The sequence below is a fragment of the Macaca thibetana genome, chromosome 4 (genome assembly GCF_024542745.1).
Source record: "Macaca thibetana thibetana isolate TM-01 chromosome 4, ASM2454274v1, whole genome shotgun sequence".
In the NCBI taxonomy this organism is placed as follows: Eukaryota; Metazoa; Chordata; class Mammalia; order Primates; family Cercopithecidae; genus Macaca; species Macaca thibetana.
The window spans coordinates 94,217,638-94,233,043 of NC_065581.1; the positions used below are offsets into that span (position 1 = coordinate 94,217,638).

Consider the following 15,406-nt stretch of genomic DNA (forward strand, 5'->3'; position numbering starts at 1 on the left):
AATCCAAAATGTTGTGAGTGCCAACATGATGATCAAAGAACTGTTCATTAGAACATTTCACATTTCACACTGTTGGATTATGGGTGCTCAACTGGTTAAGTATACTGCAAGTATTCCAAAATCCAAAAAAATCTGAACTCCAAAATACTTCCAGTCCCAAGAATTTTATACAAGGGCTATTCAATCTTTTTACACTCACTTATACAGTGGAATATATTTATACATTATGTGACTACATTCGCTGAATGTTGAAATTATTCAGATTTCCCTTTTTGTTTTCCCTCTGAGTTGCTAGGATGCCCAGATGCAAATTAACAATCCACCTTTTAAAGAATACTGTAGGATTATGCATGATGGTTTTATATGCATACTAATTTTCCCTGGGCCTCATTATGAAACTTTACATTTATTTTTTGTACCCCTATTTCTTCATATTTTAATCTTACATATAATTTTATAGGTGGCCTCAATTCAGTCTGCAGTAGAAGTACAATTAAATTTAATTGTTAAAATAGGGAAAACAGGATTAGCTATAAGCTAATCACTTAACCTCCACGAACTTCAGTTAACCTCCATGAACTTCAGTTTTTACACCTTTCAATTATTTAATATAAACAAACAAAATTTTAATTCTGAATGAAGAGAAACAGATTTCTTTGCTACTTGAAATATATTATGGCTTCCTTGGTGCTAGAAGTCTGTTAATTGCCACATCTGATGATAATAAAACTTAACAAATGAGCACCCTTTGTTTAATAAAGTAATTAACAGCAGATATATAATTCCCATTAGGATATATTATTGCTATTGAGGTCTTCTTACTGAAAAATGAATTTAAAAACAGATTAAGTGCTTATCCAAAAAGCACAGAGGTACATCTACTGCATAAACTTTTATATTTTATTCCATCTTAGAAAGCAAAAACGATAAAATTCAAAGTCATTTCCATTAAATAAAAAGTTTAAAATTTAAGCTCTGAAAGAAAAAAAAAATATGCTTATGGAAGAGTAAGTTAAAGAAAAAAACTCAACCAATTATCACTTCCAAGAACAAACAGCAACATTCATCTTTTGCTATAAAAGGAAGTACAATAATCAATCATAAAGAAACATTTTCACTTAGCAAAGTTTTAAATAATGCTGGTTTGCTCCTCATTTCTTCAGTTGGTGGAAAATTTCAGTATGACAGCAATATAAGAAGAACTTATATTCTAATAACATTAATATACCCATCAGGGAAACTGCTATCATCACTGGCATATGAAATGATTCCTATTACTCTCAGGTGTCATACAGGTATGTTTCACTTTCTAGTTACACTTTTTAGTTACCCTTGGTATAGGTACCACATGGTATAGTTACTTGCGAGATAGGGTACCATGTGGTATAGTTTAGTTGCCCGTGGTATAGGACACCAATAAGATAGTTTGATGAGGGTGTGGGGAAGGCAGTCGGAGAGACACAAAGTTCACATAACTTTTATTACAGTCTATTGTCACAACTGTTCTATTAATACTATTATTAGTTATTATTGTTAAACTCTTATTGTGCCTTATTTATGAATTAAACCTTATCATAAGTATGTATGTATAGGCAAAAACACAGCATACATAGGATTGGTACTATCTGCGGTTTCAGGCATCCACTAGTGGTATTGAAACATATTCCCCATGAATAAGGGGAAACTACTGTATTTCATTTTCTGCAACGGTTAAAACACTTTGCTGAAGACTTTAAGCTTTAGGAGTTCATATAAGGTAGAGATATTTGTTTTACTGCTTGCTATCAGACGCCTACTTTTTAGGTTTCAGCAAGGAATTTTTGTGTGTGTGTGTGTGTGTGTGCGCGCGCAAAATGGAAATATAAAAATATTTTTAAAGTAAAAAACTAGGAAAGGTTTAAATACATACAGTACCTTTGTAAAAACCTAAGGTTTTTTTTTCTTTTCTTGGCTATAAATATATTATTAACGAATAAAACTGAAAATACAAAAAAATTTAATACGATCTCCCCATTCAATGATAACCACTATACAAGCTCTTGAGTATTTACTTATTTTCTATCCTCTGTATTTTCTACCCTACGTATTTTGCCTATTTTCTACCCTACGTAACAACTGGGATCACTACAATATATATTTTTAAATCTTTATAGTTAGAAAGTAATTTTGCTCATTTAAGAACATTAAAGGCTGCATACAGTGGCTCACACCTGTAATCCCAGCACTTTGGGAGGCTGAGGCAGGCAGGCTGCTTGAACTCATGAGTTCAAGACCAGCCTTGGCAACATAGTGAGACCCTGTCTGTAGTAAAAATACAAAAATTAGCCAGGCATGGTGGTGTACATCTGCAGTCCCAGCTACTCGGGAGACAGAGGCACGAGAATTGCTTGAACCCAGAGGCAGAGGTTGCGGTGAGCTGAGATCACACCACTGCACTCCAGCCTGGGTGACAGAGGGAGACTCTGTCTCAAAAACAACAACAACAAAGAAAAACAAAAAAGAACATTAAAAAACACATTATGTACTATTGCTAGGTTAATAAAGTTATTAAATTCCAGAAATATTTATACAGTATACATACACGATCTCCTACTTTAGAGCTCTTTAATGTATCTCTTACTCTCAATCCAGCGCCTGATACATAATAAGTGTTCTTTTTTGTTCAAAATACATGATGACGGGGAATAAAAAATTCAAAAGATACGGCTACTACAAGTTTGAAATTTGGTGGAGGCATGTTAAGTACACAAGTAATAGTAACAAATGGCAAACTATAAATAATATCATGTCATAAGAAAAGGACAGATGAAGTACGAGAGAGATGATCAAGTCTACTTGGGAATGTGGGAAAAGTGGGGAAATCTGCGCTTGGCACCGAAGGGTCATGACTTGAATTTCAATTACAAAGCAAAATGGGGAAGAATGGCCAAAGAGGCAGGGATGATTGAAAGCCTTATACATGGAAACAGAAAAACTATGAGATATGAAGAATGAGAAAAACCAAACAAAATTTACAGAGGAGAGAAGTTGATGGATCCACCCTGCCTTTTCAGAAATAACTGAGCTACAATTAAGATCACAGATGCCTTCTCCTTAATATGAGGGGTGATTTCATCAACAGTTGTGTGCCTTTCACTAGCAGTCTTGCAACCTTGTAAGTGAACAGGAGAGGTGTCCCCAGTTAGGAACTGTCAAGGTAAATAAAGTACAATGTTTCAGTGGGTAACTCCTTCCCTCAAATGGTTATGCTATCCCAATCCCAACATTTTAAAACACCTTGGAGTTCTCCTAAGTTTATACTTTGCCCTTTCTCTGTTTTATTCTAAACCTTTAACATGAAGAAATCTTTAAGTTACCTATCCTAATTTCTAACAAATAAGTGGGCAACATTGTAGCAATATACTCTTCCTAGTCTTTGAAACCTAGACAAAAAGAAAGAATACAGATCTGCCATTTAGTCAAAAATCAACAAGGCAGCAAAGCAAAGTCCTCAATTTTTCCTAAGTAGAATTTTGTCCCACGTCTATATCAGATATTTAGCTTGGCAAAAATCTAAATCTGGAAACAAAAAACTTTTGTAGACACTAATAAATTATAAGCATGGATGACAATATACTTATTAATTTGTATTTTACTATTAAACTTATAACTTCTCACATTTTTCTCTAAAATTAAGATGCCTGAATTGCTATAGCTTTTACTATAATTTACATTTTCTATATTTACACATTTTCACATTCGCCTTTATCTTTTACAACAAAGATAAAAGGTTTTAGACAGCCCGAATCAGGCTTATTCATACATTCATAAGATTAAAGGGAACAGATAAAAGGTTTGACCACAGAGAAATAAAGGAAAAAAAAAACCAAAAAACTTAAATTCTATATAAAAGTGTCTAAGGAAATATTTCTCATTTACCTTTATCCAATTCCTAGTTTTGGTTAGCACCACAGTTTTAGTAAACAAAGATACGTTAATTACTGACTTCCTAAAGAAAGATAAACTCCATTGTTATAGAACAGGCATAGAAAAAGATTTCTTTTTGAAAAGATAAGGGTATTGTGAGAAACAAGATTTGAAGCATAAATATTTTTAGTGCTGTATTAAATCCTATCTCCTTCATACAGAGCAGACCATAGAAATAGATGTAAGTGATAGTTTTCTGATGTTTTTAATTCTAACAATAGATCAGCATTTTTTTAAAAAAAGATCCATTCTAGTTATTCAAGTATTGAAATGTGACTCATGACAGACTACTGAAAGCAACTGGTGCTAGCATATTTTCTGTATTGATCATAATTTTAATATTAAAACAATCAAAAGTGTTGAAAAGAGATAGAGCAAGACAGAGATTTGAAGGCCAGCATGAATTATTTTAAGCAAAATCACTGTATTTCAGATTACTCTTATGATTGTATGGAGAGTAGTGATTTAGCCAATATATACCTATCCATCATGATAGTATAGGCCCAACCTAAGGAAATGTTACTAGCAAAATAATGTCAGGAATACATACCCATCATTCCATAAGTCAGCTGCAGCCCTGCACTGAAAACTTTTTTTCCCAAATAAGGCTTAATATATTTTAATACTTCACCAAGGTATTCCAAGGACTTTGTGACCATGGCAGATTTATCAGAAAGTATCTGGAGATTCCCGTAAGTTATACCAACAGCCTATAAAGAAAAATATCATTTAACTTTCCAAGTTTTATACCATAAAGATTTGGAACATAAATATAATTTTTCTCTCTTTTTCTACACACGCACCCATAGCCCTTTACATTGAAGCCTTCATTTGTAAACTTCCAATAAAGATTCATAGCAATTAAAATACAAGTAAAAAGAATTAAGTCTTGTCTTTTATTATTAAAATAAAGGTTAAAGGAAGAATTTTTAAAAACTCACCAATAACTACTTATAGAAGGGCCACTTAGCAAAATATCAGTGAAAAAAATGTGAAACTTATGTACACATATCTTGTAACTAAATCACATCACGATTTCCAAACAGGTTGGCTCACCATACTTCCCAGTAGATTACCAGGAATTCAAAATCCCTAAATTCCCCTACAAGGAAGACCTATAAGGAATGCCAAATTTTTACAAGCAAAACCTCTAAAAAGTTCAGCTTTACGATATGAATTCACTTTTCTTCCTAGAATTTTATGAGCCATCTGATGCCAGCTTAACTTCTCAGAAAAAAAAAAAAAAAAGGATGGGCAGAGAAAGTAGAGATGGCAAAATGGAGAGTGGTAGAGAGAAATGTGAGGTGAATCAGTAACAGAAAAACAGAGACATGAGAAGAAGAGGAAAGGAAATAAATGAGAGAATAAATTGAGGAAAGGTGAGAACAAGCAAGGGGTGAAAGGTCACAAAAGAATCAAGAGAAGACTGGCTAAGAGATGGGTTAGAAAGTTTAAGGAAAGTGGCCGGGTGCGGTGGCTAACGCCTGTAATCCCAGCAGTTTGGGAGGCCGAGGCGGGCAGATCACGAGGTCAGGAGATCGAGACCATCCTGGCCAACATGGTGAAACACCATCTCTAGTAAAAATACAAAAATTAGCTGGGATGGTGGCGTGTGCCTGTAGTCACAGTTACTCAGGAGGCTAAGGCAAAAGAATGGTTTGAACCCGGGAGGTAGAGGTTGCAGTGAGCCGAGATCGTGCCACTGTACTCCAGCCTGGAGACAGAGCAAGACTCCAGCTCAAAAAAAAAAAAAAAGTTTAAGTAAAGTAGTAAAATTTTCAAACTATTTTTGAGAACTTATAATGAATTCCAATGACCCAAATTGGACCATGAATGGCACCAATACAAACAGTTCTGTGATTTCTCTTCTGCAGCACTCAGCATGTAAGACAAAGTAGAGATAGGTGGTTGCACTGAACCAAGGTTGAGGGTTTGTAGGTGTGACCAAAAGAAAAAAGATCCAAGATTGTGAGAATGTTGGTAAGAGTAGTGGAAGTAAGGCCCCAAGGGGTCTAATTACGGTGAAGAGGGAAGGAAATGAGGCCTTGGGAGAATGTTGTACTAGGATAACAGGGAGGGGAAGGTTACAATGTGGTCATTCATGAGTCGGAAGGACAGGTGATGGTAGCCAATGAGTTTTCAGATGCTCCAAGGATTCCACTGCTCAGGGTTTAGTCACAGAAGCGGGTAGAGGAAGTAGGGCAGAAGTGAAAGACTACTTCTTTCACTGAAAGACTGAAACAGTACTACAGAAGCTTTGAAATGAAAGCTTAATGGAAGTTATCCATGGTGACATTAAAGTTGAACATGTTGACAACAAAACGTGAAATGAAAAAAAGACAAGAAACTCAGTGAACGTAAATGAGTGACTGTGAGATCAGTAGACAAGAACAAGAGATACACATGACTAATCCCTTTCCTCTCTATTTAGCTGTCTGCCCTTTGTTTTCTACACTTCCTTCCCTTGACTAGATGTTTGCAAACTCTTTGGTCTCAGTTCCCTCTTGCAAACTTAAAAATTGAGGATCTTGAAGGGCTTTTCATTATTTGGGTTATATCTATCGATATTTATGATACTATAAAATTTTATTCACTAATTCATTGAAAAATAATAATGAACATTACATGTAAGTAACATATTTTAGTAAAAGACTCTTTTCCAGACAAAAAACAAATTTAGTGAGAAAAGTAGTATTTTTTGACATTTTTACAAATCTCTTTTATGTCTGACTTAATAAAAGAGCTCGATTCTCGTATCTGCTTCTGCATGATTTATTGTGGTATGCTGCAGATGAAGAAAATACAGCTTCAAAAATGTATGTGGCTGGAAGAATAAGAAATATTTTGAAAGATTTTTCACATAACCATGAGAATTCCTCTTTGCTATTATACCAAAACTTGACAAGTGGTATTTCCTACAGATTAGTTGCAACTAAACCATGGAGTCTGAAACCATGTCAGTGAACATTTTATACTCTGTTAAATTAAAAGCCATTGGTCAATCTTGTATTTTGAGTGAATCTTTTACATTCATGAATGCTTTTTAAAGCCTGTATTCGTCATTTGGAAAATTGTGGTTCACTGAGTTACACAGCTTCCCAATGTTGACACACTTCATTATTTATATCAGGAAAAAAAATCACACCTGTTAATACCACCACCATTCTCATCACAAAATAAGTATCGGAAAGCTCTCAAGATCACGATGGCAAATACAAGTATCTCAAAATTCTAATCTTCTTGAAAGCCTGAATTATATTATTAGCAACAAATACTGTCAGTTGTTTGCTTTCAAGTGATAGGCTCACTTCATTCATTTTTTGAGAAAATGTCTGCCAAATAGCCAAGTCTGAATAACCATACTTTGTCAGTTGTTCTTTTAAGATAAAAGCAGTCAGTTCAGCTTGCAACTCAAATAATCACACAAGTGCTTTTCATTTAGACAACCACATTGCTTTGGTATGCAGCAAAAGTGCTTTAAGTGCACTTTGCATTGTCATTCACAGAATACTGAAAGTACATGTACTCAAGAGTCAAAACGTAATAAAATAAATAATTTTACTGCTTCATTAAAGATATTCTTAAGTGAAACTGGCTTTTTCTTCTGTAAATGCATGGCAGTATAAACTATAATGAATACAAGGATAATCTTGGGCCACAGTGTTGATTCATGTAAAATATTTTACACTATTTGTGCAAATATTAATACAGTTTTGAGCAGGTGGTATCAGTAATTCCCAAGGGTCTCTGGACTACACTTTTGAATACCAGTGCCTTAGACTTCTCAATATTTCTCTATGCTTAGGCTTAACCTCCCTAGCCTAAAAAACATGCATTTCTTAGTACCTTGATAATAATAACTTAGATGTCATACTATCATGTCTGTACAGAAAAGAGTTAATATAGCAGACCCAAGACTGCCACTCTTAAAATGTCCTGCTTGCAAGGTTGGGTCTTGGCTGGTATTTGGGGTCTTAGATTTTGAAAAGCTTCCTACAATTCCTTGATCCTAAATTGGTCTATGCAAACAATATGGTTTATGCTGAATACCTGCTTTCCTTCTGGAATTGGAACTCTCTAAGTATGAGGCAAAGAGGGCATACGTGACCAGTCGCCAATAATAACCATGGGCACTGAGTCGCTAAGGAACTTCCCTGGCAGATAGTATTTCACATGTCTTGTCACAATTCCTTGCTGGAAGAATTAAGCATATCCTGTGTAATTTCACTGGGAAAAGAATCTTGGAAGCTATGCCTGGTTTCTTCAGACTTTTCCTCATGCATCTTTTCCTTTTGCTGATTATGCTTTGTATCTCTCTGTTAATAAGTCATAGCTGTGAATACAACTGTATGCTAACTCCTGTGAATCACAGAACCTAGGAATAATCTTGGGGAGACCTGATACAACTTAAAAATGAGTAAATTTAAAACTGAATTCCTCACCTACTTCTCTGTCACCCTAAATCATGATGTTCCTATTTCTCCTTAAAGTATCATCACTCTTTTAGTCAAACACAGCATTTATTTCATATCCATTCAGAAATCCCACAACCATTCAATCTTTGATTCCTTCTAAACCTCACTAGTTTTTGGCCAATAGTTCTCTGCACCCTTAATTTACACTATTGTTACTTATTTTCATTAAAAAAATTATTTAACCAAATCATATCTACTTAAAAACTTACAAAGCCTTCACACTCTTCACAGGATAAAATCCAAACTTATTATACCAAAATGCTTTAAATTCTTTACCTACTGATTGATCTGTCAACCAACTGGCATTTAGCATATAATACCTTGTGTTACTATTTTAGTCTTTGTGTATGTCTCGTATACACAGAGAAGTAAAGGCTATCTGAGATAAAGAACTACTTCTTTTGGTTTTTCAAATCCCTACGAAGTTCTAGCATAATACTATCTAGCATTCAGCAAAAAACCTCATTTTTTTAGTGGTGAAAGAACAATTAATTTGGGCTAGATGAAAACTATCAATGAAGAACTTGATTTCTAGCTCCATTTCTGATCCATTGTAGCTCCCAGTACACCACAGGCGTTTAATTGCAGGTTCAGATCCAATAAACAACTAAATAAGGGTCCAAATGGAATGTGTATTTTACATCTGCATTTACTATTATCAAATATTTTTAGAGATTGCATGACATCTCTAATTGTCGTACAATTGTATTTTAACTTAACAGAAACCAATGGAAGAATTAACATTTATGAAAAGAGCTTATTGATTTTAATTATTTTCACTGCAGCTAATACCAACCACTCTGTGGGAAAATAAACCAACTTTTACAACTAATAGCTTACAAAAGACACTAATCCAAACACATTAACAACTTCAACTAGGTTTGTAAAACAAACACTCTCACATAGATACATTTCTGTAAAATTAATAATTAAAAATAAAATTTAGAATGGCACAGTTCATTATCGAGACAAAACAAAACAAATGAATTGGATGTTAATGCTCCAACTACACTGTCATATGAAGTAGATGGTGCTTATGCCTACACTGTACACTACAGGGTGATAAACACTAAGATGGGAGTATTATGGAATGTTTACAAGGATATTCAGTTCCCAAGCATCTGAAGAATGTGGTTGTCCAGCAACTGTGTCAATATTCCTACAATTTAGATTAGCCTTAGAGTAAAGCTTTTTTTGTAGTATTCTTTAGTTTCATTATTCTTCATTAATGTAATTTTTCTGCTGTCCTTAAGTGTGAATTGTACTATACCTTAGATTCACATTTTTCTTCCTCTAGAACTTTTCAATAGCAGGCAATCAATAATATGATTTAACTTATAAGAATTCCTTTTATAGAAAAACTTTAAGAACACTTAAGGTTTTTCTGAAAATTAATTGTAATTAATCTGGGCAATTATAATAATAAATGAAAAATACCTCAAAGAATCGAACGAGTGCTTTTTTAGGGTCTTCTGAGATGGATAAATATTCAACTTGGGCCTTTGAGAAAATACTCTTTACTTCTGAGAGTTTAAATAGTAACCTTGTCAGTTTGACCAACTGTTCCATGTACTCTTTTTCTGTTAAAATACAATAGTATTTGCTATATCAATTTATATAATAACATACTATATACATAAACACACACACAACATATATATAATGTATATATGAGAAGTAATACAGCATTCTTCACTTATGACAGGCTTTCTTTTAAAATTCAAATTTCCACACAAGGACTTCAAATTAAATTTCTTTCACTTATGAACATCCTTGCCCCAAAAGTTATTCATGTAACAGCAACTGATATAATAAAATATTAAAGTAAATTTGGAGGATTTTTTCAGGCCAACCTTCCTGAAATTAACAAGTGGCCATAAACAATAGCTTTGGGAAAAGGCATGCCCTACAGACAACAGAACTGCATGGGACATTTTTTAAAAAGTATAAATATCACTCAATGACTAGTTGTAAATCAGAAGAAAGGCAAAATATCTAATATAAAATGGGAGAGAATTATTCATAATTGGGCATTTTTCTTTTTAGGGTGTTCACAGTGTGATAGCTGGTTATTAGCTTCAGAGTTCTACTTTTTTCGTGATCAGTTTCTTTAAAAAAATAGTTTGTCACCTGAAGAGCAAATTTCTGTTCTTGGCTTCCAAGGAAACAAGTTCTTTTATCCTTTATAGCAGAGAAGTTTGTCATATATAGTAACAGGAAAATTGAAAAAACAAAAGCAAAAACAAAGAAACAGGCTACAAAAGGAAATAAAGTTCTGCTTGTATTCACACCCAATTATGAATATTTTGTATATTTTCTATTAATTTACATAACAAATGATCTAGATAGTAAATCGCTTTCCACAGATACCTCCATCCTCCCCAAAAAACCTACACTTACTTACCAACTCCCTGTTCAAGATTTTTATCTATGAGCAAATCATCAGGCCCAGAGAGGTTTTTAACATACATTTGCAAAACACAACGAATCCATGATCTTATGGTTAAGGCTTGAAAAGATACATAGCCTGAATGAGAAAGTGCTTCAGATAATGTGCTGTAAAAACAAATTGACAAATATTTTTAAAACAAAAACAACAATGTTTCCTGAGTATATAGATTAAGAAGTAAAGAAAAACAGTCTAACATCCCCGCAACTCCTTGGCCTCATTTATTTTTCAGACAAACACAGCAATGTAGACATGCATTGTTGAAAATGAATACTACAAATAAACCCAAAAAGATATTAGACAAATATCTTTGTTTTCATTTTTAATGTTCTAATTTTCAATTTTCCTTTTTCCACTGATGACATATGTGTAGGTTTATGTTAAGGAAGAAGACAAGAAATAATGTGGCTACCAAGGAAAAAGCAAGGGCTTATTATAACTAGCTAGGTGAGATAATAATGAAGGAAGTGGCGAGTAGAATAAAAATCAGTGGCCATTAGAATAAGTAAACAGAGAAGTAGTCATGAATGTGTATGCTCTCTCACTATACGGAGAGTTGTTACTAAAAATTACCTTGCAAAATAGCATTTGCCAGATTTAAAAAATAATTATTTCTATGAAGACAATGGGCTGGCTAAACCTGATTTATTTATTTATTTATTTATTTTTTAGATGGAATCTCACTCTGTTGCCCGGGCTGGAGTGCAGTGGCGTGATCTTGGCTCATTGTAAGCTCTGCCTCCTGGGTTCACGCCATTCTCCTGCCTCAGTCTCCTAAGTAGCTGGGACTACAGGCGCCCGCCACCATGCCCAGCTAATTTTTTGTATTTTTAGTAGAGACGGGGTTTCACCCGTGTTAGCCAGGATGGTCTCGATCTCCTGACCTTGTGATCCACCCGGCTTGGCCTTCTAAGGTGCTGGGATTACAGGCATGAGCCACTGCGCCCAGCCACTAAACCTGATTTCTAATCCATTCATTAGTCAGGGTAGAGAGGACGGGGATGGTCTTAACCTAAATATAAAATGCTATGTAAAGTCCAAATTTTTTAAAATTCATACAAACTCTAAAAATGTTGTTTTGAAATACTTTGAATATAAGTTGTCATAAAAAAGTAGACAATGAAGAAGAACACAGACTGGTCATTTATAACCTTACAACGTTCCCAAAGCTATATAACACATCTGCATTTCAGTTTCTTCAAATGTTACTAATACACTAACAATATTATTTTTTCAGTGGAAATTATTTCAAACTATTTCAGCAAGTCTTTAATACATAATATAAATGTTCATTACTATTAAAGAATTATCAAACTAGAAGTGACTGTAAAAGTAATCCAACTGACATTAACTCTCTTACTTTACAACAGAAAGCTCAACGATAAAATGTATACTTAATGATACTGCTTACTGAGCTTCCTTAGGAAAGACTTAGCTCACCAACTACATCTCTCTTCATTTCCACTGACAAAAGCCTGGACAAAAACTACATGAAGATGAGGGAAAATAAAATAAATATACAGGCCTAAGAGGACTAAGATCTCATAAACCTACGCAGGTTTATGCTAAGGAAGAAGACAGAAAAGAATATGGCTACCAAGGGAAAAGCAAGGGCTTATTATAACTAGCTAGGTGAGATAGTAATGAAGAAAGTGGCAAGTAGAATAAAAATAAAAACCCTAGAAAAAGTAAACAGAGAAGTGGTCATGAACATATGCTCTCTCACTCTACAGGCAGTTGTTACTAAAAAGAGGACTAAGACCTCTTAGGCTTGTATATTTATTTTATTTTCCCTCACCTTGATGTTCTTATTCAAATCTTCCTGATCACTCTACACTATTTCTATTGTAACTTTATTTATTATATATTTTTTTCAAGTGACGTTCCTCAGATCTTTTGTGTAATGTGGCAGGAAATACTTATAGATAAGGAAGACATTGTTCAGGTGAAGTATCTTGTTCATGATTTCATGAGTTAAGAGTGAAATCTTTAAAAATCTAGTAGTAAAAAGGAAAACTATCATTCAAAAACTAATAAATACCATTGTCTTACAGATTCAGTAATAATAAATGTGTAATTTCTTTCACAGTGGGATGTGTGGAAAGGTGACTTCAGGATGATGATAAGGCAGTCTTACAAAAACAGTTTCTTAACAAACAACTTCTTTTTTTTTTAGCAGGCCACAAAATATAAATTAGTGTTCTTACTATTACTACTGTCGAAAGGCTGATATAACTGAAAGCAAAAACCTGACAAAGTGAGAGTATATGTAGTAGAGATCAGTCCTTATTTTTGAAAATTCTTAGCTTCCTAGGATACTGATCTGTCACAGGTTTGCATTAATGTGTATGCCTGAAAGAAAAGCACGTACCTATTTTGTAAGACATGACTTAAATATCTTGCTACGACTTGAGGGCAGATGATATCATCCCAACCAAAAAGTTGAATAATTGATATAACTGGCTGAGGCTGAAAATCTGATGGAGCTGTGCTTGGCATGTCCATTGCTAGCAAAGTAAAGTCTAGATTTAAAATGAGAGAAACTTAAGGTGAGGAATCTTTAAAAACCATTTCTGACCCACACACCCATGGCCAATTATAACAACAGCTTTTTTTTTTTTTTTTGAAGTACCAAAAAATAAAATGTTCTATTTAGAAATGTAGAGCAAACAAAAAGCTAAAACTGAACAAATTCATGTTGTCATAGAAATTTCTGTAGCATCTTGATCTCCAAGAAAGGCCTAGAAGAATTTATCTCTGCATTATCATTACAGATCTATAATGGCTCCCTCTAATTACAAATTCTATGCCTGAGGTTTTGGCTAATGTGCCTCCACCATTCCAAAGACCTATTTATAAAATATGTCTAGCATCTAGTCTTCCAAGGAAGCAAATTTACTTGTCATCTGCCACAGGTGAACAGTTCTCACTTTACTCTCTTCTATTAAACAGAGATCTCCCACAATCAATGACACTTCACTTCCTTTAGAACCCACAAAGTCTAGGAACTAGAATTCCTTAGTTAACCATGCTAAACAAATATGTTTTATTTTGTGGTTTTTCTTGGGAACCCATAAACTCATTTTGTACAATATTGTTTGTCAAATACATTATTTATTAAGAACTCCTATGCAGCTTTCTGAAATGGTGGCTGTCTATTCTCCCACTCCCCGTATACCACTTGATCTACCAATAGGGTGAAATTACTCCTTGGTCCACATTGCTGCTTCTAGACTATTCTTCCTTCTTCCTCCCTAAAATTGCTAGCTTTGAATTTCATATCTTCAGGTTGTACCAGTCACTATCTTTGTTGCATTTACCTACTACTTTCTAGTTCACCTCCTCCTCTCATTCTTTGTAGACTGTAGCTCACTATCATGCTCTCCAACAGCACTCCTGCCATAATCTTTTGTGATTATTTTTCTCCAGTGTCATGAACTCTCGATTTCTTGAACAACTCTGATTTAATCAATCTATCTTCCATTCTACGTCAGCCATTCACTCCCATGCTGATACCCAGAGACCTTGGCATTACCAGTAACTACAATCTCTGTAATTTCAATTGTAAAGTACCCCAATTTTTGACTCCAAACTAGCTTTCCAACTTTCCTCTTCTCCCCCAACTCCAACAATTCTTTGATTCCATCAGGACCTACAATCCACTGATCCCACAACCGTTTCCTCATCCCTCCTTGTCTCCATGTCTTCTCTGTCCCTCTTTAGGAAGCTTGATTGCATGGTCCATTATTATACTAATTCATTTATACTACCAACTCTTGCTCCTTTCCTGATATGTGTACTTGCCTGGAAAATTCATCACCTGTTTAACTCAAACTCTTGGCCTTTTCTCCATATGTACCTGCACCTGTACCAGTATTAAATGGCTGGAGAAGAACCATGCTGACTGATACCACTTTACATTTATGACTACAGACTTCAAGTAGGCTCTTAGAATTGGCCAGCATTCCTATGACATTTCCCTAGTCCATTCAGTCTTTTATTCTCTTAAGGTACAATTGCACATCTTCTCTTCACTCTTCATCAACAGCCAGCACCTTCTGCTCCTTCCTCATTTTCAGCTGATGGACTGACTGAATACTTCACAGAGAAACAAGAAACATCAGAAGAGAACTATCACAAGCTGCTACCACATTTAGCCAGTTGCCTTCATCTGGGCTCACTTATTCTGCCTTCTCTTCTTCTACTAGAGATGAACTGAGGCCAAGTTCTCTATAGGATCCCATTTTCTCTTGGCACTAAAACAAAAGTGACTTTGTTTGTACCACGCAATTTTCCTTCACTTTGGAGCATTCCTGTAAGCATTTTAAATATATTGAAATTTCTCCCATGTTATTTAAAAACCATACAAAAACAAACCTTCCTCTTTGACCCCTCTAGCTATTATCCCCATTTTTCTACTTCTCTTAAACAGTGATATTCAAAAAGATTAATCTAAATTTGCAGTCTGCAATTCCTCTTTTCACATTTCCTCTGGAATCATCTTCTATCAGGCCTT

The 15,406-nt window shown here is 34.5% G+C and overlaps 2 protein-coding genes across 3 annotated transcripts in view; both read right to left on the reverse strand.

The window, feature by feature from the left end:
* The window catches only part of NDUFAF4 (NADH:ubiquinone oxidoreductase complex assembly factor 4), a 350,782-nt gene that overhangs the window by 274,030 nt on the left and 61,346 nt on the right, over positions 1-15,406 (reverse strand). The gene's annotated exons all lie outside the window — the stretch shown is intronic.
* The window catches only part of MMS22L (MMS22 like, DNA repair protein), a 138,660-nt gene that overhangs the window by 24,163 nt on the left and 99,091 nt on the right, over positions 1-15,406 (reverse strand). For both annotated transcript variants that reach the window (XM_050786559.1, XM_050786560.1), the window contains 4 exons: positions 13,262-13,412; positions 10,846-10,997; positions 9,879-10,021; positions 4,517-4,676 (listed from right to left, as the gene is read on the reverse strand). In XM_050786559.1, the coding sequence (XP_050642516.1) occupies positions 4,517-4,676; positions 9,879-10,021; positions 10,846-10,997; positions 13,262-13,412 (606 nt within the window). The remainder of the gene's footprint in view (positions 1-4,516; positions 4,677-9,878; positions 10,022-10,845; positions 10,998-13,261; positions 13,413-15,406) is intronic.